The sequence below is a fragment of the Vanessa tameamea genome, chromosome 15 (genome assembly GCF_037043105.1).
Source record: "Vanessa tameamea isolate UH-Manoa-2023 chromosome 15, ilVanTame1 primary haplotype, whole genome shotgun sequence".
Lineage (NCBI taxonomy): Eukaryota > Metazoa > Arthropoda > Insecta > Lepidoptera > Nymphalidae > Vanessa > Vanessa tameamea.
Window position 1 is genome coordinate 8,783,830 of NC_087323.1, and position 26,620 is coordinate 8,810,449.

At 32.5% G+C, this 26,620-nt stretch overlaps 1 protein-coding gene across 2 annotated transcripts in view; it reads left to right on the top strand.

Moving 5' to 3' along the window:
* Nucleotides 1–1,514: 1,514 nt before the first annotated feature.
* The window catches only part of LOC113399650 (B-cell lymphoma/leukemia 11A), a 34,730-nt gene continuing 9,624 nt past the window's right edge, over nt 1,515–26,620 (top strand). The window contains exons 1-4 of one of the 2 annotated variants that reach the window (XM_026638827.2): nt 1,515–2,349; nt 21,537–21,710; nt 22,128–22,331; nt 22,535–22,720. In XM_026638827.2, coding sequence (XP_026494612.2) covers nt 2,313–2,349; nt 21,537–21,710; nt 22,128–22,331; nt 22,535–22,720 — 601 coding nt within the window. In that variant the 5' untranslated portion in view covers nt 1,515–2,312. The remainder of the gene's footprint in view (nt 2,350–21,536; nt 21,711–22,127; nt 22,332–22,534; nt 22,721–26,620) is intronic. The other variant, XM_026638828.2, reaches the window with a different exon arrangement.

The following is a 26,620-nucleotide window of genomic DNA, read 5'->3' on the forward strand; positions in this document are numbered from 1 at the left end:
ACATTGATTATTACCCTGTATTTTCCACTAGAGAAAACGGATAACCCTATCCATCTCTATTTTCCCCCAAACCGTGTTAACTTTAGAAAGAGACATAAATATTTCAAGCATAGCTTCGATGGATTTAAAATGACCGTAGTTGTCCGATTATTATTATTGCCCAGCCTTCTTAAATATGTTTTGCAAAATTTTCTTTCCACGACTCACTATATTAGATAAAAAAAAAATTATAACATTTTTCTTATAATGTAACTTATTTAATATCAACTTAAATTAAAACAAGACTATTTAAATCATTTATTTTATATAAAAAAAAACATATTTGACCTGACAATTATACAAATATAATTCAAATTCCATTCAAAAAACAAACAATCGAAATATAAAACAAAACACAATCTGGTCGCAAATAAAGCGAGAAAAGTTAAAAATTTCAATAATCGAACGCCATTCTGTAAGTCGGCGAAGTCAGTTCGGAAACAATTATGAAAAAGTTCTTTTTCGTCGCCCGTTCGCGCCAGTCAAGTCTCGACTGTCATAAAACTTATTAAAGTCAAGGACCGCCGAGATAAGTTCCTCGTCTTAAGTAAAATAACGCGGTAAAAAATGCGCTCAGAAAGTTGTAAGAGTGAGAGTGAAATATCTCGGGTAACTACGTGTTGCTTTTAGCGATGGAACTATTTATACCGTTTTAATATTTATGCGCCAGATTTTACTAGGTTCTTTTTAGGTTGTTTGATTTCAAAACAAAAATATATTCATACATTGGTAATCCTTTTTAAATAATTTTTTTAGCCCATACGTCACAAATATATTTATTAAAATTAACATTTATGTAAAATGTAATTATATTTACATACAGAGGTTTAAATTTGATAGATATTGGATACATAACCGTATAAAGAACAGTCTTCATTACGTAGCAATCGCTTCGTAGCGTAACGCTACGAGCGACAACTAACGAAAAAAAATTATAGATTAATATGTTCTACATATCACTGTGATTAATACTCACGCTAATAATGATCTTAGATTTTTTTTTTATTTTGTATGTGCTACATATTAAAAAATCATATTATCATAATAATAAGAGACTTCAGAAGTTGATCTGAAAATAATGATGTTACAGTCATGTGTGATAGAGTTCAAATTTGTTTCACCTGAAAGTTGTCTTAATCCTTTTTGAAACTTAACCTTTATGAAAAGCGTTCATGAGCGGAGACTGACCGTGCGACACGGTCCATTCAATTAAAAATTCCATCTCCTAATCGAGTCATGAAATATGCAAGCAAATATTATCCCTTTTCTTTTGTACGCGCTGCATCTTCGCCCCACCCGCGCACGCACACCGACGCACGGGACTTATGATTTATGACTATCCCTTTCACTCCCACGCTTCGCGAATAGGGGGCGCGCACTGGCATCTCTGTCAAACAGCCGAGGCGGTGGCGACCGCGAGTAACCCCTGGCTACTTGGTACGGACTCGCACGCGCCGTCGTCGGCCGGCCGAGCGAGACGGCGCGAGTTGTGGACACGAGGCCGCGGAGCCCTCGCGCAAAGGGACACAGGACAGACGTTCTCGGACATCGGGCGAGAGCGGGCGGCCGGCCGCGCACCTGCCTCGCACCGCTCCGCACGCGACATACTACATCGCGAGACGCTACGATAATCACAAACAATATAGATTCTATATTTTAATAAAATTATCTCGTTTTATTTTAGTTCTGCAAATTTTATCGCTATTCAGAAACTAAATTTGGACTTTGTAAGAAGAAGTTTTCTCATAATTTTTCGGTAGAGACAGTGGTGAAAAACGGACTATCAAGTGTAAAAATATTTATGGACAAATTTTGAGGAAGTGCTAACGTATGTTTATTTTTCTGAATTACAAGATCGCAGTTTGTTCGGATAGATTAGATAGAGCACTGAGACGTTCATTCAAGTGTTGATAAGACCTTATGACCAGGCGAATTTTGTAAGTAAATATTGGAAACTGTGAACTGATTCATCGCAGCATGAAAAGAAAAAAGTAAGAATCGTAAATGTTTTGATTAAAATAGTCATGATGAAGAATTTAGAAAGATGACTAAAATAATGATTTTATTTAAATGCCGTCGGACTTTTATTGAGGATTACTGTATGACACCTCGACCTTCCTTATCGGAACTGTTTTGAGAATAGTACGGACGATAAGTCGCCGGACCGACGGCGGCACATGTGAAGTGCGCTAACATACTGATAGCGAGATATTCAGATAAAAATTCTAAGGATAAAAGTTGTTGAAGGTCTAAAAATAGGTGACCAAATCAAGATGAGAATCAAGATGCCAGCTGTACGCATCGCGCAAGGTAAGGTCCTAAATATTACTGATAAAATGATAACAAGGTACAAAAAAAACATTTGTCGAACTGACTGTAATTGCATATAAATCAACCCTTGTCTTACACCACTTTAAAGGCTTTCGTTCATAAAGATTATCGTAAAAGTCTTCAATCAATATATTTTCATATGCAAAAAATGTCTCAAAAATTAGAAAGATGATAGAGGCAATATTTTATGTGTATACAACATTTAACAGTTACAACAGAATTATTTTAAAATTAAAGTAAGTAATGGATTTATAATGAAACATGCATCTTTATAAATTTACGAAATTTGGGATTGTTTAAAACGGAAGAAAATTCTTGTGAATTGTTCGTAAAACATCTCATTAGCAAAAAAATCATCATCTCCATACACACACATCTACAGACTCTATTCAAAGCGAAGCTACTCAATACCCCAGCCGAGTGTCAATATTTGCTTAAGAACGTGGTCAGTCATAGTCCGAGGAAAATGTATGGCTATATTTTTTTATAATAGACAATGTTTATGCAGGTAAAAAATATTGCAAAGGAGAAATACAAGACTGTTATATTTTTTGTAATTATGATTACTCTATTTTACTTACCGTAAATATGGTACGAAGTATATATTCATGTATTTTCCGTTGTTTTTTTATTTTATATGTGCAACCACGATATGATGTGACAAAGTCATAAAAACTATTACAATCATGATAACATAAATTTACTGAAGTCACAGTTAATAGGCGATATTGTTTATACGTCACGTTTAAAAAGAAAGGTTTTAAAAAATATAGGGTAACAATATTATTTATTTTAAAATGTCAAAGACACTCACATTACATTAACATTGTTTTTGTAGAAAATAAAATATAATTAACGATACTATTATTTTCATTTAAAATTTCAAAGTAAAAATTCCACTTACGAATTACAAAAATACAAATTGATATATCTGAAGAGACATCATTTAAATTATAACTATTATAATATAAGTATTACATTATAAAGCGCAATTAACATAATTATTTAGGTAAATAAACATAAACGAATCGACACGAAACAGAAGTTCTAACTTAGTGTATAATTAATATTAATTAATGTCATGTAAAATCCCATATATATTATTATATAAAACTCTTTTCAAATACCTATCGTGTCTTTGACTTTTTCTCTCTTCTTCTCTTTCTATCAAATTCTGTATTTAATTTTTCATTAATGTATTTCACATCCAGAGTAATAATATATATCTTATATAATATATATGACAAACGCAAATAATCTTAAATAAAGCGATATCATAGCAATATATGAAGATACTATTCTAAAAATATGTACAAAATAATATTTTATTAAAAAAAATAAGTAGAAGGAATTAAAAAATATATATAATGAGAATATAATTATATAATTAAATATCAAATATATTAAAACTGTTTCATTAATGAAATGGCATGTCTACTTATTGTTCTAACATACATACTTTCCCACTGGCCAAGAGCTACTTTGATTTAATTACGTATTTTATTCAAATGCAAGTCCGAAATGTTCCCATGTTTTAGTTTAGTTTCAAAAGAATAGCCATTTGACATATTTGGAATTATTATGAGACCGGTGAGAATTATGGAAATTTTAACTAAATTTTTGTTGTACCAGAGATTTAATGTAATGCGTTTTTACGAAAGATAACGCTATGTTTCAATAAAATCATAAAGAATACGGATATACCCGTATATAATCAAAGAAAATATAAAGCTATAAAATTTGCGATTAAAACTGTATAGAAGTAAGCAATCATTCAATGCATGCGTGTGCGCACTTAAGCGCACTGATTCTTCTCAAGCCTAGTGTTATCGCACACATGGGCAATTAGTGCAAGTTGACCGGAGGCGACAGGCCAATGCGATTGGTCGGTGGCAGCGTGACGTCATCGACGTCTGCGGCCTTCGCGCCTGATTGGTCGACACGCGTCATTTCGTCGATGACACGTTTGTTCTTATTTTGAACGTAAGAGGTCTGAGGTACTTGCTTTTTGTTATACGTAACAATGGTAGCCCCCTTTGTAAAAATGTGTACGTGCGCGCGATATACTGCACTAACGATATTTTTATTTTTATTCAACCTAACTAGTCACACCTAAATGATGGATTAAGCATTAATAACTGTTACTTTGGGTACACGCTATAAAGCAAGAAAGACAACGGTAGCAGATTAAAAATGCACGCCACCAAAAAGTTTTAACACAATCTCAATTACGGAACTGAAACTGTCTCAAACCTTTTTGGTTTTTAGGCCCTCCTCAAAAGTGTGAATTGGGGAATCGTCAAATTACTTTATCAGGTGCGAGGCTAGACGGCCTGAGGAAAACGTCGGCTAAACTTTTGAAAAGTTTTAAAAATCCAAGTTAACTTTGCCCGCGCTTCCACTTCGACTCTAAATAAAATATTAACTCGCTCACCGATTTGTTTTTGAACGAACGTATACAGCTAATTGACACGGGCTTTTGTACCCTTAATAACTTTTTAATTGATACTATGTTTAAGCCGTTTGATTACTATAAAACAATAATTGCAGTAAATCGATACTTGACCTTAATACTTAATCTCAGATTGCATTTCTAAAATGCTTTTGCCTCATTTTATTAATTGTTTTGTTTTCAATTGTTTATTTTTTTTTATCGAAAATGAGCGGATGGTACATAAAAGGGCCGATGTCAATTTAAAACATTGCCTATATCTTGTCTTTCGCCGCTTAGCGATTCAATATGTCTTCATTAAGCGAATATCGAAGCATCGCATTTGCAAGCGGAACACTCAATCTTGATCCTTGTCCAAGAATTATAGCTGTAACAATGGTCTTAATACTTCTATCTAATTTTTGTTTGTTACTTAATCATTTTAACGGTTACTTTAAACAAATAATTAAATAAAGTCTAAATTAGAATATGTATTATTACATTTATAACAATAAAGTATTTCACTAAATTGCATGTTATCAATAAAACAAAAAGTGACCAACCTTTTATAATTGCTATTACTTACCGATATTAATCGATAGGTTTTATCAAATCTAACACAATTATTTGAATTAGCGTAAATTACGAGATAACAAAAGATTTTCATAATTGTTAAATGTCCATTTTGATGGCACGCCCTGCATAATTATCCTTGCAATCGTGAGAAAGAAACAGCCTCCACAAATGCTAACCAAGACCGATTCCAATAAATTGAATTCGTCAAATGAACGTATAAATTCGCCAATTGACATCATTCGTCCATTAGAGAAGAATAAAAATAGAGAAAAACTCTCTCCTTCGTTGGGTTTGGATAATTTATTTAGATGAGTACAAGCAGTTGATATTTAAATTATGGGAATACAGTTAATTTAGTATTTAGAATAATGATATAGCGGACGGCGGCCACCCGTTCGGAGTACCCAACTGGACCGGCAAGTGGTTTTTGTCTTTTTAGATGTCCGTATCGATCGGCGTTTTTGCGATTCTTAAGATAAAGATGTATGGATTAACATATGTTATATCAGCGGAGGTCCAGACCATATTTAAATTGGATTTATTAGTCCGTCCCTATTAAATGATTCAACGTTGGGGGTATTTAAGGGAGTGATACGGTATTTTAAATTAGTACGGGATACACAATTATGTCGTGGACAACATCCAGCTTTCTTTTTGAAGATGCAAAGCAAACAATCCATTCTGGAAGAGGAGATTGGACAAAAGGATTATTTTTTTTTTCAACAATACAAGTTGCATTACAAACAATGGAAACAGTAGCCAAACATCTTTTTTTTTGTGTTCAAGGTGTTGAACTAAATATAATCTTTAAATAAAGATGTAAAGGAGACAATTATGTTTCGAATAAACTTATCAAGTACTAGTAATCTTTGTTGTTTATTGATGTTTACTATCGTTAATGCGATTTGATCACAAAAGAATTATACTTATTATATTTTCTTTATGACCATATTATATTATATGATATTTTCAATATTGTATCGTGCAATTTGTTTTAAATTACTGGCGCAAGTCTAAAGTATTCTAAAGCCATTTTAATAGCGAGACAAATAAAACAACGGACTTTGTGGAGTCTCTATTCATAAAGAAATTCAATTCAGTCTTCATTGTGAACCAAATTTCCTTTGACCAATGTCCGCCCATTAGGCTCTATTACGTCTAGTAAAATAAATACTCGGTTAAACACAATGGGATAAAAAATGTTCATAACAAGAATTAATTTATTGTAAGCCACGATCAATAGACGGCGAGTGGGTGGACAGTTTCTCAAGAGTCCATCTTTGTCAGGCTTTGATACCAATTTGTTAGTGTCGACGGTTCAACGCCAGCGATTTAAACTTTGGTAGATGTAGGATTTTCGGCTTATAAAGGTTCAGGTATTATGAAAGACCTGATAGTATCTGTACATGTACTGCAAACAGTAAGTTGTGATAAAACGATAACAGAAGAGTTTAAAATAAACAAAGTAATATCAATTATGATGAGTAGTATAACACTGATGCCTAAACAAAAGGTGAAAAGATTCTATCGAGATTCAGAATACAGGTTGACAATGGTCCCGAATTCGATAGAGGCACCTGAACCTCTAATATTTTCCCATGGTCAACCTTCGATAAACACCTTCACAAAAAATCATACCTTTGACAAACAATTGGTCAAAGAGATTTTTTTTTTTTAAACAGGCTCAGAAGTTCGCACCCACATGGTCGAATATCGATAATATTGTAACAATGCCGAATGGGGTCGGTTTCCATAGAGTTAGGCAAAATAACTATTGTACACTATTATAAGAATCCTTTCATCGTTTCTTGTGGAAAAGGGTTTAGGAGTGTCACTTTCTACTATTGCTGGTGTACTTTTTCTGTATGGTTATTTTTTTAATAAAGATTAACAATTGTTTATTAATAGAAATGATTTACAGATTTATTTAAGGAGTAGATGAGGCTATGGCTCAACATTAATTTCAAGTAAAATAAACGAATCCCTATAGTAATTCTCGATTTTGGTCTGAAATCGTTAAGACTAGAAACTCATTACATATTGATTCTATATGATGAAATTGATGAAAAAAAAATTATTATTGCGATGGAAAACTTTGCAATATTTAGATTAACGACATATAAATTACTTAACTGACATTATATATATATAAGAACATAGGTAGAAACGATTTATGTTCGTCAGTAAACTTGATATAAAAAATTTTTTTTTTTTTCAAAAACATCCCTTACTACTAAAATGTTTAATTTCTATAAAATATCTTAGATCGAACACATTTTGATTGACACGAAGATTGCAGTGTATCAAGTTCTACCTGATCCTTTATACAATTCGTCCCGACCTGTCTGTTCCGTGACCATTGTCCAACTGCCTTTGATTCGGCTAAACTTCGATTTAGTTTTTTTTAAATGCCTACACGTCAGAATGGACAAACGCGGCTTTTAATAGAGCGCAGCGGTCGTAATGTATTGAATTACATCCAGTCCGCGGTCTTTTTTGCCAATATTTATCCTGTTTGCTATTAGGATGTTGAATAGAATGTATTTAAAATAATAAGAATTTATTTAAAAAAAAAACAGAATTTGTTTTTAAAATATTAAATAAACAGTTCAAATTAATGAGCAATTATTTAAATACGTCGTTAGATATTCAAAGATTGAGAATGTGTTAAAAATAATGCATTCATTTTATAGTGCATCAAATCGGTTACGATGTTTCAAAGTCTCAAAAGGCTTATTGTTTCGTGTAAAGATATTAAGTGGGTGTTAAAAATCATAAGATAGTCAAAGGATTGAAAGATAGCGATGTTCGCTTATGATTTATATTGTGTATTGCATTGTGTCGGAAGGTTTGTAGGCGTTTTGCTAGATTTATAATAGCTTGCCCTTTCCTTTAACTAAATACGTTGTTTAGTGAGAATTCAATAAGACTTACACCGTTATTATATCGAACTAGGTATTGTCATAAACACTCGCGTATATTTCGTTTCAATCATTTATTTGATATTTTCATTTGTTTTTTAAATACATATTGTATTTATTTTAAGATTTTAAAGGAAAGTTTAAGGAATTGCAAATAAATTAATATTAATAATATATTTCTTCGTGTAACAAAATGAATAGTGACATTACGTTTGTTTAATACTAAATTGTAATACTCGTATAAGACACTTTGTTACTCATTATACCAATAAAAGGAAAAGTAGACTTATTCTGTAAAAATTAATTTGACTCACCGCAGAACACGAGCGTGAAATGGCGTAAATTGATACATAATATTAAATTAAAAATTATAAAATTTAAATGATACACGCATTAGAAAAGGAAATCACCGTAAGTATATTGTGTAAACGAGTATTCGAATGAGATTCGAAGTGAGTTCTTACAGAATAGTTCTGCAGTCCGGACAATGTAGACCATAACATCGTATAGACACGCCAACGTATTCTAGGTGTCACAGCGGTTTGCGATTGCATTTCCGGATGAACGGTTGATGTGTATAAAGTCATATCTGCATACAACGCTGGGAGCTTTCCCATACCGGGCAGTTCGTGACCGCTTGCCTTGTTAACGCGATGACCTGAGCCGAGATTATGCACTTACATCCGTTTGAATGATGACTGCTTAATTGAGGTCATGTGAATTGTGTACGCTCACTGTAAACAAAGCGTGATTTTTTTGCAATCCGCCATAAATGTAAAAGCGTAGAGAGCGCTATGATTAATTAGTTCCTTTATACCGCAGCGGAACATTGTTATAAACTTTATATTTTATATATTGTTTTAAATTTAGAACTATAAAATATAAAAAGTAGACAAATATAAATATGACTGCATACTAATTGATTAAAAAATAAAATAAAAAACTGTACCATAAGTTAAGCTTTTTTAAAAACATTCTAGATGTAACAGCTAAAATACTCTCATAATTAAAACAATAAAAAAAATTAACAGAAAATAATTAGAGAACAAGGCGTTAATTTCACATTCGATTAAACAAAGCACTCGCAACCACAAAGCATGCAAGTGCAATATCCTACGATTTGCTCCACTATGTTATTTAAGTAATGCAAATTGGACTCTATATTTTGTACAGTACGGTTCGTTTTACCAATACAGGAGTGTCTAAGTAAAGACGAGCACAATAAATTTGATGGCGGCCGCAAAGATCGGTTTTCTTCCGATCAGCAGATAACCGCCGAGTGACCCGTGCGAGCCGTGGCCCATTGTCTACTATAGTTCAAACGTCAGTAAGAAACGATTAGAGTTGGATTAGGAGTAGATTCCCCATTGTGCACGGCTAGGTTAATGTCAGAGGTATAGGTACTTAGTACTTAGTACATACCACGAACGCTTTGTTAACAATTACGAAAAGAATGATTTTTTTTTATAAAATTCATATTTTTAATCTATATTTAATGTGCGTTTTATATATTTGTAATTAATAATCAGGACTTCTATATCTTTATAAAATAAACAATCATCAGAGTATTAATTTCAAGACAAAACTAATTCAAATAATTTATTAGAGAACTGCCATATCTATTTGTATTTAGTTCTATGTCTACGTGTAGCTATTAACACAATGAGATATAATCTAACCGCTGATTAACAAACGCTTAATTGGTTTCAACAACGAGCACTGCCTTTGCACATTTGTGAAAAAAAAGCCTAAAATAGGAACAATTACATTTAATAAAAGACGTGAAAATATAAATTGACTAAGTTGTATGTGTTAAATTTATAATTAAAAAACATTTAGGGTTCGGGTATCAATCTAACATACATACATGAAATTCAATACATCAGCATTAAACATTTTTTTACTACGAATTTGTAAAACATTTTTTGTACGAAGTTAGTTGTTATGTTTATTGGCTTCGTTAAGTTATGTTAATTAAATTAACATTTTTTTAAAGGCAAGACATAAAAAAGAAACAAAAAATATATTTAAAAAAATAAATGAAAACCCACCACACACATTGGAGGAAATTTAAGGAATAAGCCATATCCTCAAGAGTGTAGGAAGCCAGCAGTAGCATACAAACAGGAAAACAAAAAAAAACCTATTTATTTATTTATTGGAACACTACTTCATATTATAGAAAAAAAATCTGCCGAGTGTCTTCCTGTTTTTCTCTCACGCTGTCTGCGATTTTTTGTTCCATTAGTTGACGTCCAACCCTTTGGATTCCATCAATACACACAATAGGACGAACACTGTCCACAATAAATTCTTGACCAGATTTTAAGAATACGTGTGTGAATTTAACAATATTTCACGGTGCTTCCGTTTTCACTTTAATCTAAATAAATATATACATTTGATGTACATATCATATCACATAATATTGTATTTACGTTAAATGGATAAAATTAACAATTGACATTAAACATAAATACTCAATGATTGCTACAAAAAAATTAATTCAGCTTATTATTATAGCAAATAATAAAGAATAACCATCGCAAATACGCAAGGCATAAAAATAACAAAACCAAAATAGTTTTACGATTACCGTAATCATCAAAACACAAGAAAAACACCGCGAAGCGTCCACTCCCGCGCAACATGCGTTATTGTCCGATTCTATAATTACCGAACGGAACACCGCTGCCACCTGTTTCGTTTTCACACGACCAGGTAATCCGTAAACTTATCTCGGACAACGGTTCGTAACTGTATCCTTTTTTGTTCTTCCTGCATTGTCACGTGATAAAACTGTGATTTCGTTATAAGGTTATGTATTGTCTTCAAATTTTCAGTAGTCAACTTATTTTTGAAGTGATGATTGTGCAATGCAGTTGTTAGTTTTTTTGTGATTAAACTGCTATGGTTTTTCTTTTCTGAAGAAAAATACAAGCGAATTGTGTGTGTAACTTTACAAGCACAGGATGAATTATTAATATAATAATTAAGGTCATTAAAACTCTGTAGTACTTGTGATTTGATGCATATAATATACTTTTCCGTTATAAAATATAAACACTACCATGAGCAACGGACAACAATTTAATGTTTAGCAATTTAATATTAGAATCTTCTTAACAAATATGATTTATGAAATGACATGTTGATATTAATGGTTATTGCTGACAATAAAATGCGTTTGTTAATTATGAATTAACCGATCTTTAGTGACCCAGTTTCTAATAAACAACTTGATATATTTTAGAAATCGAATACCCCGCTAATACAATATCCTAAATAAACGATCGAAAAATCAAAGTTGATAGTTTTGATACTTTATTAGCTATGAGAGTAAATATACTAAAATTATTCCTCTATTGCGTAACCTAACATCACACGCAATTTGTCGCGGTCGTAGGAAAATTGAATTATTGTATTGTTTATCACATCCCCTGTTATTTGTGCCTACCAGATGTACACTCAACGTCAATCTTCCATGTTTGTTTACCTAGAAATAGCAAACATTCTGTTCATTCTGCTACTGGGGTCACTACGCTCACATTTTGATCACGATTCGGTTATCATAATTTCATTACAACGATAAAGACAATTTCCTAAAAAGAATAATAAAATTATTGAGATAACAATATTTAGCAATTATAATGTTGTTCGAATTGATAAGTAACGGTTACGACTCACTTAAAACTTTATAATTATTTTTTTTGGGTGAACTTATCGCAATATATATGTATTTCATTAGAATATAGTCACTGGTTCGAAGTTACGTAGGTAACAAGCGTTTACACCAACGATAATGTTTACAAAAATTAAGATATTTAAATCTACAATTGTTTAAATAAATATATAATTCCTCAGTTAGCAGTTCCAAATATAATATCAATTGATTCAAAAGATAGGTCAGTTTCACACAAAAACCAAATCGAACCAATAATTCATGCTAAATATAACGCGGAACAATTACAAGTCAACCATCAATTCAGATTCCGAATAATATTCATTCACAAAAATCCATTTTCGCAGTGACATGCGCTTTTTGCTATTCAAATGGGGGACAGTTGTATTTTTTCTATATGAAACTTTCGCCGTGGTCTCTGGGTGCAGCAGACGATTACGCATATTTTTGCTCACACGTTATTAGGGGTGGCGTGTGTGAAAAAAATTTACTATTATAAATAAAAGGAACCCAACAAAGGGATGGAAGAGCGATCGGGGTCACTAGGAAACGGCGGTTTTGATACGGGTTTTTTTTACCTGGCGGTCTGGGGGTTTTTTAATAACATTTTGGGACTCAAATCGTTTTAACTAGCCAGTCAGTCTGTGTTCATCTGCGAAGATGAACACATGCTTTATGACTTCAAGGAGACTTGAAGTTCTTACTACAGTGGCCAGTGGTCGTCTGGACTTATAAGATTTTAAGATTAGTTTTGAGTTTACGTTTGCGGACTACTACAGCGAGTTATTGAAGTGAACTTAAAGTGAAGTTATCAAGAAAATGGATTTGTCATCAAGGAGTAAGTCAAGATTTTTCGACTCTGGAATCTTCTTGAGACGTAAAGGTATTTTAGTTTTCCTATCTTATGATAAAATAGATAGAAAGCTCTTTCGGCCATGTTTTGTTCAATCAGTGTATCGTAATTCATCAATTTACATACATGAGTCGATGAATCGGAGTTAATATAGATAGAGGGGTAGCTATAAATGTGGCAATAACCAATGTTGAAGACAAATTGGAAAGTAATAAGGCAGTGAAAATGATATCTGTCCCGAAACATATCTCTGTATGAATCTGAACGAATCTGAAGCCATTTACATTAACATATAAATGAGTGAGTAAGTGGACTGTTCGTCGTCGGATAGTTTATAGATCGAAAGTTTTAGTGTATTGGTCATAAAATAAAATTTCTTTCTGCCATTCATCGACCATTTTCTTTGTGATTCTACGGTATATAATTTTAGTACCTATTATAAATTATTTATCAGTGATTTTCTATCAATGTCTCTGTGTGAGTTTATACACTCATGTACTCATGTGTATATCTATTCATATGTGTGTATTAAGTGATATCGACTCTAAAGGATCTTCAGGCTCATTAACATAATGAAAAGATTTTCATTACGGTCCATTCATGATTGATTACTTTCAAATAAAATATATATCAAATAAGATGTTTGTTAAGTAGAAGACCTTGCACCAAGATAGACGTAATACCATAGGGATAGATAAGAATCCGCTGATTTTTATAACTATGCCTATCAATATATTCATCAGGTTAATAAAACATTGATATAATTAAGAATTATTACACGATTGTAATTCTATATACGAAGATTAATAATACACTTTTTTTTTTTGCATTTATAATTGACTTTCATGCAGGATAAGTAATAAATTAATTATCTACGTGATTTAATTGGCGGAAAAGAGTATCTACTGAGTTAATTGCTAGTTTTTCTTGGTTGAATCAACATTTATAAATTGCTTATAGAGTGATGTTTTTGTAATTGTAGCTTAAATATTATACATTCGTCTATCACATGGGATGAATATGTCTTAAATTATATGAGGAAAAGTCAGATGCTAATGTTAACGCAGTAATAGCGCACGCATGCCAAGAAAGCAAGAAACCTCAGCACTTTATCAACATAAAGCGATATTTAAAAGTGTATTTTAGATATGTGCCTCGGCTGCATTGACCGCAAATATCTAGCTAGAGGGTCGTTTGTCAAAATAATGTCCGCTATGGCGTTGCGGGCGAGCGGGCGAGTTCTAGAAACGCGGTCAGCATAATACACGATCCCTTATATTATTAAATTTTACAAAATAATTTTAGAGAATTAGCACTTTGTACATACACTTCTTCAAATCACTTTATAATATATTAACTAATTTATTTTTTTTCAATTTATGACTGTCATACAAATTTGTAATGTGATTTAATGTAGTATTTTGAATACCTATGTTTTATTTAACAATGATTAATAAAGAGATATTAATATTTAAGAATGTATTGATCTCGAGGATATTCGTTTTATTACGAACAGTCACCATTTAAATGAAATATTTTCAGCATCGACAATTTTAGCACCGTTCAGGTTTTCTCTTTCACAGAAATATATATGTCATCGAAATAACCTTAAAAATGCTTTAAAACGAAACAGCTTGCCAAGTCCGAATGACTACCATTTTACTCGCACTGCTTTCGTACAGTCTTTCTCCAAGCACGGTTAAGTTCTTAAGACCTTGAGAATAAGGTCCATTTTAATGTAAATGAATTCTTTTTGGTCCTCCGTACATCCTACAAGGGTTGGTTGTCTGGCAAGGCTCCCGACCGGACGTCGCTATGTAACCCTACTTTTATTGCTTTCGGAAAAACTGTATCTCTTGTTTCCATACTTGCGGGAAATTGTGCCCATTAAGAAAAACATAAAAAAGGTGTTTCAAAAACATCCATCAATTGTTAAAAGTACAAAAAGCTTACAATAAAATACTCTATCATAATTAAAATAAAAAATAATTAAAACAAAACTGAATATTTTTTTATTAAAACAACATATTTATTTATTCATACATTCAAATGTATCATTAAAATAACTAAAACATTTAATTTAATAAATGGTAACTAAATTAAATTAAATTATTAATTACATAAAAACAGACATCATTGTTGTTAAGTATTGAATACTTTCCTATTGGTTGTTAAAATTTACCACTGACGCACACATAGATACATTGATATATGAGGACATACGGATAGCACTCGAAGTAATAGATACAGTTGGTGCCAATAATTAGAGTCGGGCTGTTAACGGCAGCGTTCCGAAATTAAGATTTTTGCCATAAATGCCCGTTGCCTGGCTAAACTGCCGCGCCAAGGATTAGGGGTTAAGCGCCGCTTAACTGGTGTGTCGTAGTCACGTAACTATGTCGATACTAATATTTAAATTACCATTTATTTAATTTTTATATATGTTTGGTTTATGAAAAAAGCACTATTTCATTATTTTACATGTCGTGTTCTGTTTAAACGGAAAATTGATTCAAATAAAAGCTATTTTGTCCTTTAATAATAACGAACATTCAAGTATCTTTCTAAATATACATTTTAGGGAATTTGGAAGACAAATAAAATATATTGGATAAATATTAAAATTTTACTAATATAAATAATGACGTATCAACATTTACATAAAACATACGAATTACATATAACTGCATATACGTTTTAAGTTTAAAAGTAGGAGCCTCATAGTCTAAGAGGCATTTAAATTAGAGGTAATAATTTAAAAATTAATTAATAAAATACACCTTTTACTCCATAACTTTAATTTCCATAAATTAACTGATGCGTTTTTCTAAAAACCTACTTGTTTTTTTTTTATCGATATTTTTCTAAGTATTTTCATTTTTCACCTCACAGTGAATTCCGTTACAACACTAGTTATATAGTAAGTATAGGAGGTATGAGTCCGGCGTGGCGTTTTTATTGACACTTGTGCTGTGATAAACAACTACATTCTTAAGACACAGGAGTATTACACTGAAAATGGACCCATATAACTGATTGATACAATAAATAACCTTACATTAAAGCGTAAATATTGTTAACTATATTGCAAATACGTATTACTTTCGTTATAGCAGTATAATGTTACACTTTTTTATTTATTTTGTACCGATATTATTCCAAAATACTAGAATATTTTTTCAATTTTTTAGTCCAATATATTTCTATTAAGGGCTGTCCATCTCCCCAGGCGAAGTATCGTGTTACACATCTACCGCAAAAATGTTAAAAAAAAAGAATAAAATTCAAATCCCTCTAACGAACAGGCCAATACTCAGGAGGGCTCTGTTTTCTTACGGTAATTCCCAATGTTCTCCAGTATTGGATATCAGTAACACGATTACTGACCCGGTCCTAATTCAATCACTATGGTCGACTTTTTTCCTTGGGACGAATACCTGTCAGTAGCAGTCCAAATCATAATTCATTTACGAGGTTAAAAAAAAAGTTATCAGCAAAAACATGAATATTTTCGTCTTCTTAGTTTAAAAAAAGAACAAATATTTCTTATATAAAATCTTATTTTACTAAATTTATATCGTTAGCACGTTAATTTTTTTTTATGCTAGCTCATATAATTTTTACTTCGAGATGTCATTTAATAGAAGACATTTTGACACTGGCCACCGATCCCTTTAGTTCCCTTAGGCCGAAAAAAACAAGATGGAGATAATCAGACGTTTTTGTCGCTCAGAATTACGTCGGATAATTTGATCAGCTATCGGTGGGCGAGAAGCGTACCCTTAAGAGGTAATCCTATTTTATAGGTACGCCTCTTTAATTTGATAGTCTTTAGCTGTTTTTATGGTACCTTCTGAATTATTTTGTATTTTTTTTATTGATTGATATCGCCGTTCGGCTATTATTTACTTGTAAACTTATAAGATACAAGATAAAATACAACAGTGGTTGAATCATTGACTATAATGAAAAAAAAACTCTATAAAAGAACAGTAGTGTTGACTAATATATTGATATCCGATAATTATTACTATGCCTATATTTTTTTAAATATAATAAATATTTTAAATATAATTTAGGTACTATATTATATTGGTATATAGGAAAACAATCTATCGTAGCTATAATTATGATGTAAAAAGGGTGAGTAGCCATTCTAGTGAGATCATTAGCGCGCTGTTGGTTTAGCCCGCCTTACGCCTCAATGGACAAACCTGGGCGTGGTGTTTACTATGGTCCTGACAGTGGCCCTGCTTATACCTCACCTATAATTATAAACATTTAATGAAAAGAAAGGCTTATGTGTGAGTAAGGGCGAGTCGAGCCGGTGACGTCATTAACGCTCTGATAATTCTGACCTTATTACGCGTCAATAACTTGCGAAGATTGATGTTAGGTATGAGTGTCTAAGTGAACTTACTGTTTTTAATATTTTTATTCGAAAATATATAAATTTAATTTTCAATCACTATTATTTTTTAATGTTGATATTGCATGCGTTGCAGACAGAGCAGCAAAAGTAAATTACTATTTAATTTGAAATATGAAAATTTATGTAACTTTATAATATACTAGCAAGATCAGCTAAGCGTTGTGCTCAGATAATATATCGAATGACATGGCGATCGGTGTTGCAGCGCCATCTATTGGCGAAATACAAAAAAAAATGGATAGTCTAGAAACCTTCCATGAAAGGACGGTTGCATTTTGAATTGTGTTCATTTTTCTTAATTTGAAAAAAAAGAACTTGTTCCAAACATAAACTTTATACAACTCATGAATACATACCTATTCTTAATCCGTGTATAATAAATAAATCTTCGATCAGTTGAAGCTGCAATAAGCCAAGTTGGTGTGTAAACATTCAAAAAGGCACGATGGAACCAAAACAAATTTTATTAAACAATTTAATAAGAGTAAAACGAGCTGAATGATGCGAATCGGAATTTGCCGACAAGGTTTTATTTATAAAGGCCTTTGAACTGGATGTCCATTTCCGACAACTTGAACCATTGAATAAGGAGTTGTCAAAGACTATAATGTCAAAATTTATGCTTTGAAATATAAATATTAAAATGAGTTTTAAGTTTTTAATAGTTTTAGTGCCTACATTATTTTTGTTCCTCATGAGAACTCACTGATCATGTTCCAGTACAACCTAAAAAATGGCAGTATGATGTGTGAAAAATATTATCTGATTCTAAATTTAAAATAATATTGGCTGTATATAAACTTTACTTGAATGAGTTACCTTTAAACCTTTTTAGAGTCAATTATATATTTTTGTTAACAAAGAAAATAAGTAGGAAGAATTGCATTTAAATTTAAAAAATATATACATATCCTTTTGAAGAGACAAATTAATATAATCTCTTAATTTCACTAAAATTGACTTTAACTTGAATCATTATTGATAGTAATATTGAAATTGGAATTCGTAATAGACTTATTCTGAAACGCACGCAAATTACAGGGGCAAAGTAGTAACAATAACATTTGAATAGGACTCCATCGAAAATTGTAATAGAGTGTATGGAAACTAATGCTGGCTCCTGTCGAAACTTATAATAACTCCCTAGTACAATCTCACCCCCGCAGAATTCGATAGCTTGTATTTTTATTTCGAGTTATTGTGGTGAAAAACGTTTGATTTCAATGGTCACAATGGGGTAGCTTCATCCCCTGCCAATTAATATCGGACACGGTGGTCGCGTTGTGTCAAAGTTGGACATATTTTTTTGTTCTTTGTCAAGTTATGGATAGGCCTATCAATCTTCTATCTTGTATTATGTGACCTATATTTTAAATTACTCTATATCTGTATACATTTCATGATATACGAGTAAATATATATATATAAATGTCAAAATTATGTAAGCTCGATGTTTTTGACTGATTACAGACAACTGATTTTTTACTTCCCGTTTGGTAATAATTTTAATGGGTATATTTTTAGAGATGTCTAAGTTCAGAAAATCTCACGTTTTGAGATTGCTAGAGATTTTTTTCTGATGCAAAAAGGTTTCTCCGCGTCACGTGTACTGAGCCGTGCCCGTTTAAAAATGGAATATTTTCTTTATATATATGTATATATATGAATTCAAGTTAATTTAAAAATCTCGGGTATTAATGGTCTTGTTTCATTCAATCTAAATATAAATTTTAGATTGTCTTCAAGTGCGTTCAGGGACAATTTGACATACCATTATCATTGCACTTATAACATATATTCTGAATATAATTTCCAGTAATCGCTTTAATATTTGTAACTTTAACAACGTTCAACAAATAAATTAGTGAAAAACAGTCGTGTCGCTGGAACGAAATGTAATTAATAATTAATGCGACGACGGTCGTCTCCTAACTTCTAAAACACAAGTTACTCGCACGGTGACCTTTTCTGTGGCGAAAAAACAATGCACAGATTCAACTGTCATGCCGATGTAGTAACGAGCTAATTTAAACTTTTCGGTGTGTCCCTTTGAAGGGTGGTTCCCCCTACGTCGTCACCTGAGGCGGTCGACTAGACTAGACACGAGTTTTCAATAAATCTCTGGCACCGAACATTCTTATGTCTATGCCCACATCTGGACAAATTAGAAAAATAAGAACAAAAAATAATTTACGCCCTTTCTGCCTTCTTAGCCTTAACAAATCTAATATATTCAAATATTGCAAGATAATAAGGCAATTATGTAATTAAATATAATTTTAATATATAAAATTTTTCATTTCGTTTTCTCGCAATTGAACCATTGTCTTTATAACGAAAAATGAACGTATGCAGTGAAAACGCCTTGCACGTCTGTACGTTTGTCTTTTGCAGATTATTATTGAAAAATTCATCAATAATATTTTTTTTTTTTCAAATAAACAGTTCACAATTATATCTAGAATAACATACTTCGAATACATAATTCGAATACATTTGCTTAGAATAGAAAAAAAAGATTTTCATACATTTAGTTGTCACAAAGAGAGACTCAAGAAGGAGCAATATAAGTATATGCTTATTTAATATTAAAGTAAACATAAAAATACATATACAGTTCAATAAGGTAGATGAAATAAATCATTACAAATCAAATAGTGGGTGTAAAGTCCATAGCGCATGTGGTGACCACTGTCCAGTCGCGTGCGGGGGTGTGGCTACCTGCTTCGCTTCACGTTACCCTATACGGCCTATACAGCCGATACCGTTCGATTTGATAGGCGATTAAGTGGCTATGTGTGAGATAAAGTTTGGTCAAGCTAAACATTACAATTACATAGTATTTTTTCGTGTCGAATATGTTTTGCTTATATTTAAGTTCGTTCCACAGTGCGGATTAATCTAATACCTTTTACCTAATAGCTTCAAATAAAATGAAATTTTTATTATTTAAAATGAATCAGAACGGAAGGAAAGTCAGAAGTTCAAAGAGGAAACGATTAAAAAACATAACCATTTGCCACGAGCCATGGCTGCCTAAATAAATTACGGTAAAAAAAAATCTACATTGACATGAAACATTTACATAATAAACCCCCTAAACAAACTAGGTAGGACATTGTAAACAAAGCGGTCGAATCATGTAGTTTTTTCGCTATATTAATTTAGTACTCCGGTTACAATCGACCCCTGTACATTATTACGTAAGAAAGCACGGCCTACTTTCCTCACAAAGAGATTGAAGGAAAAATAATAATAAAAGCGTACGGAATGTAAGGGAGTCTGCATAGTACTTATGTAAAATTAGCTCGTACGGCTTTGATGTGCCGACCAATTGTGTGAGTCTTGAATATGAAAGTGCCTTTATAATTCTCGGGCGTCGATGCCGGTGTCGGCTTATTTATTAGGCAATTAAAGAGCTACATAGCTCCGTATGTAATGGGCGGTTTAGTACATAACGTCTGCATTACAACAAGACGGGAGGTTCGAGTGAGCTACGCGGTGACAGTTACGCGATGAAAGTTACATTCAATACTGAAATAAAAATAAAATAGTTTATAAGAATTGTATAAAAAAAACTGCGTTAATATTGAATAGATATAAACAATTTATTATTAACAGCTGCGACTTCGTTTTTAAACTAAATTGTAAATTAATACATACACACACTTAATATGTATCTTTTTTTAAAAATAACACAAGATATTTAAAAGTTTTCCAAACTTCATCATAATGTAATCATATTTAAAACGAATTAAAATTGCGTAATCACATATAACAAAAGATCATACAACAGTACTCGAAAATAGCATTTCTATTAAAACAATTATATCGAGTCAAAACACCATAAAAATCGGACACATCTGTTGAGACAGCGATTAACTTACCTGTCCCAACAAAAGTATGAAATAACCCCTCGAACACCGCAAACTGTTATTATCCATTGAAAGATAAGTGGTCAACACCGCATCTGACACCTTAAGTTTGACGACCGTGACTGGGACAAGATATAATTAAATATAATTTAGCACTTGAAGGGTTGAAAGTGTCATTGTCCATATGTCGTTTTAATATTTGAGCCGTAATTGGCCTTGGATTGAATGCCTTTTCTTCTTGCGTCTGTTGAACACCAATCTTTTCTTTCGATAATTCATTTCACCAACTGCTCAAACATTATCTACATTTCGCTTCCTCCTGTTACTTCTACACTAATATATTTTTGATTAAATTAATTTCAAAGAATTCGATTTTCATTTGTTTCTCTTTTGCAGCGGATGCGGACAGCGCGGCAGAGGGCGGTGGGTCGCCCACGCCCGGCGTGACGGACACGCTAACATGTGGAGCGTGTCGCAGGGCCTTCGCGCTGGCTGATATTGTGCGGTTTATACAGCACAAAGTCTCCTCCTGCGACAAGGATCTCACATCATATCACTGCTATAGTGCTGGTTAGTACATACATTTTTGAACACAAAGGATTGGCGTGGCTTTTGGTTCTTTCATGTTTGAGTAATCAGAATCAAAATATATTCAGGTTTTGCAAACGTTTTTGAATCGTAATTTTACAGTAATTGTCCAATGCTGATTCGGTTTTTCTTGAAACCATATTTAATTGAATCAAATAATGATTTTAAGTATTAAGATGGCTTGTTTTGTATTGTACCAAATTGAAAATACTTAGGATAAAAAGTTATTTATTCAAATAACTGTTACATTACTATGCATTGTTATTCAGTATTTTTTTGATAAATGACTTAGGAACATTTTGTCATTATATTTGATGTATCATACACAACATATGCCAACCAGTTTTATAACCTTATATATTAGGTTCATCATACAATATATATTATTAAAAATCATAGGTCCAAACTCAGACCAAGAAGATGGATCAAGGCCTGGACAAATTGCAACGAGCAACTCGAGTGGGAGAAGACCATCACTCCTCACAGCAAGACGACCGCCAAGTAGCAGGGTTCATACCCCGCCTTTGGCAAGCCCTTCAATAGTACCACCTGATCTTCTTGAAGATGGCGGTGCATCAAGTACACCAAAACGATTATTAGATGGTACGTATTAAAAACGACATTTAAAATGTCTGCTTAACAAAATATATTTTTATTGCCAAATACCATGGCATATTTGAATTCGCGACCACTTTATTACATTGTTTGAAAATAAAATATTGATTTGATGCACAAATTTGGTCTGTAATTAAATTACCAAGTTTTTATTTGTTTGAACATATCTTTATTCAATGAATGTTCGCCAGTAGCTGACGCTGGAGTATCAACACCTAAGAGAAGAGCATCTACATCGCCTATGCCTTCAAGTTCACCCGATGAAGACATAAAACCTAAAATCAAACAAGAGCATATGGATACCACAGGATCTCCTGAGGACCAAAAGAAATCAAGAACTGAAGTGGCGGACGCAGAATCTAACACAATGCATAGTGGTAAGTTTCTATTATAGATGACGTATTAACCAGTAGTAGCATTCCTTAAATAAATAATAATCGCCATTAAATCAAAATAACTAAAGCAATAACTATATAACTATGTCAGAGACCTGAGTATTAAGAAGCTTAGATCATGGTTTATTTAAAATGCTCATGTCATCGCATTTTCTTTGTACAACATTTAGGATTTTATTAATGATTCCTGTCCACTGTCAGCTTCAAAGGATTTAGTCTTTGGAGACAATTTTATCGTACTATTCAGCTTTTGTCCTTTGTTGTGCAAGATGTTACACTATAACAATACCAGCGGCCATTTATAGATTGCTTACGTCATCATACGATCATACATTTTCGATAGGAGCTAATCTTGTCACACGGCATACGCACTGACCAAAAGGGTGTTCTATAATCAGCTTTAAATAAAAACTATTATTCTTAGTAAAATGAATTCTCGTAAAGTAAATAATATGAAAGTAAAATACAAAAAGATTAAAAATAAATAAAAATCGACGAATCGATGCTATTAAAAATAACACGAGATACCAGGTGGTGACTTTTTATACTTTAAATCCGATTATATTGATAAGATAGCAGTTTTAATCCTTTGCTGTTAAAGCAAGCGGCAAAAGAAGCTGAAACTCGGAACATCTGTATAACCGAACAATCTTGCGGGGGTTCGAAAAATAATCTATCCGAGCATAACCCTTTGTGCGAGCAGATGTGCCGTCATTTGACACTTTTGTATTAAACCATTGCACAACAAAAGCTTTCTTAAACCCGAAAATTGTGCACCGTTCAAAATTTTCGACCCGCATTTTGTCAACAGCTTTGTAAGCCACTACAACTTAAGCGGCAACAGTAAATAACGAGAACTCGAACAAATTGTTTTAAACAGCTAACGAAATAAAAAATCTATTTGGGTAACCTATCCACGTATTTATGATAAAAGATCAATGCACGAAAACAATTAAAATGGTTTACAAATATTTCTGTCACAATACTATTTCGGATTGCGCTATCATCGAAATGTCAATTGCAGGTTCTGCTTCAACACCAGTTGTTCGGCTTATTGAGTTTATCCTAAACGTTCATATTAACCCCTTCGAGTGAGCTGTCAAACCAGCTATATTCAATAAAGCATGAGGGTCCCGTTTAATAAAATATTACATTATATTAAATTATTGATATCAAAGACAAAAGGAACGCATCTATAAATCTATTAAACATTGAATTATTATGACAGTAATAATATAATTCTATCGGTGACAGTTAAATCCCGACCTCGTGCCAACGTAAAAAGGGATCTTAATTTAAACTGTATTATTTTGTACATATTAATTAACCCTATCGCGTTATAAACAGATAAAGGGGATGCTTTGAAGAAAAAAATTATTTGCATGAACGCACGATTGACGTGCGCGCATTGTTATCTAGTGCCTTTTGTGATGACCCTTATGTTAACCATGACTGCGATATATACAAAAGATCCAAGGACTTGTGAGTCAGAATTTGAATACTCAGCGGTTATTCTATACTCTTAAAGTTCAATATTGTACGATATGTCAATGTCATTAACGTCATTTCACGTGTAAGTTAGATTGTGATATTATAATTGTCAAAGATGCTACCGAGGTTCCATTGTAACGGGCGGTCTTTTTATAAATTTTTCAAAGATAAAAAATGTTTGGCGTGCTTCTGACACGTACACGTTCATGCGTTCGCCGTGACCTACGGAACTTCTTTGACTGTGACACAATGGTCGAGAATATTTTTAGTTTTTGTACTGACGGGAAGGTAGCTAAGTGGCGGGTTTTAAATAAGTGGGTTTTAATTTTAGATGTGACATGTTGGTGTTGTAAAGGTGAGGGGAAGATTGTCTCGTGCCTATCGCGTGTCCTTTGACTTAGTAGAAAGTAGCTATATTTAGAAAATGTATGTTATAAATGCTCTTCGGTTTACTCAGTTACTCTTTCATGAAATATTTGTTATTACAATTAATTCTAGAATTTCCATATTTGTTTCTGACTTAAATGATATCAATATTTTCACATTGATACTTTTTCGAAATATACTTTATGTATACAAAGTATTTTTTCGGTTATTATCATTACAATAGCCCGCGAGAACCGATGGTCGTCATGTATTATACTAGTGTAAATATTGGATCAGGTGTACAGTACAGTCCAGTGTATTTTTTCCTATTGTTCTAAAAATTAATAAAGGATTGTTGAGATATACGTATTTCGAATTCAAATTATGTGGACACTTGCCTCATTAAATATTGATTGTGTACAGATTCCCTTTTTGGGATGAATTTATAAGTTGAAATCAACCTTTTATTTTGATTCAGAGTTAAAGTTCCCCTATCTCAATGTTCGCTTACAAAAATTATCCTTTTAAACTCCAAAGTGCACGGTCGACCGCATCGTAAAACGGTCGGTCAGCGAAGTCTAAATAACAAAGCTTTTTACTTATCCTCTCATGCAAAATAAACGTTACCACAAAAGCGGGACAACCGGTCTCCGATTCAGATAAATCTCTTGTATTTGTACACTAATTACGCATTCATAGACCGTTTCCTTGATCGCCCCCGTAAATGATTTCTCGCTAAGTCCCGTCTTAGATATTTCCATATCAAGACATGTTTTCTTAAGGGTCGACCACAAAAGGCCATCTCGACGCCCAATCTTTAATCCTATCTCGGGACCTTTGCGGGCAAATTTAAATTTCTTTAGAAATATCGTCCTTATTATGTATGTGCGGGTTTCTATTCCTTGTGACATTCGTGGGCGAGATAACGTAAGTTAAGTCCGAGACGAGATTGTTGAGAAAAAACTACCGCTAACTTCCAATAGATTCCATCTTCAAAATTTCCGTTGCTGAAAATTGACCTTAATACACTTGGTTTTAAAATAGATTTTTCGCCGAAACTTTTTGGATTAGTACAACCTTATTTTGTATATGAGGTGATAAGTCTTTATGAAGGGTCAACCTTTTCTATAGTGGAGCTCACCCTTTTAGTGAAAAGAGTCCGTTGATAGCTGATTTAGGAATAGTGATAATGCATTCACTATGTGTAAATATATCATAGGTTTACTCCGTGATAGATTGCCTTGCAGCGGTCTCTGTTCTGGGTACTATTGGTATAATATTTCCATTGATAATTTTGTTATCAAATATTAACATCTCATAGGTCCCCTAAGTTAGGCATTTTTGAAGGATTGTTGAATGCGAATGTTCTGTATGGGTGTATTGAATAGCTGTCATAGTTGCTTTGTGGCTTGGTCATGGGGTCCGTCCGTATTGACCTGCAGAATTCGTTGATTAAATTTTTAATTTCGATTAATGTTTTAAGTTATTTATTACTTCCCCTGTTCTAACGTACCTTTTTCTTGTATGCATTTTCAATCACCTAAGACGTTGTCATACAAATTGTCAATTGTATATTAAATTCATAATTGCTGATTAAATTTGTTATACTGCTGTTTAATTTTCTTCTTTCGGAATAAGTTGCGGTAAACTTTATGACATTATAAATCTACATATTATCTAAATATTTTATATATGTATTAAATATCAACTGTATATTTCACAAAAAGTTGTCGTGTTGAAAATGATTAGCGAGATAATGGCCAAGCCATCGCATTTCAAAATCAATTTTAAACCGCGTCCACTTTGATGTCCCTCACACTCCCCTTCACATTTTATTGTTTTTCCTCAATTTTTTGTAATATGTGGTAATGGTCGCTCCACACGTGTCGACAACGGTTATTACGAGTTTAAAATAGCCTCTCACATCTGGGTAAAGACGGTTGCGGACCAATTTTGGATATCACGTGTCTCATAAGATTTTGGATTGTTTATTTTTGCACCAATCGTAAAAAAAATAAAATAATA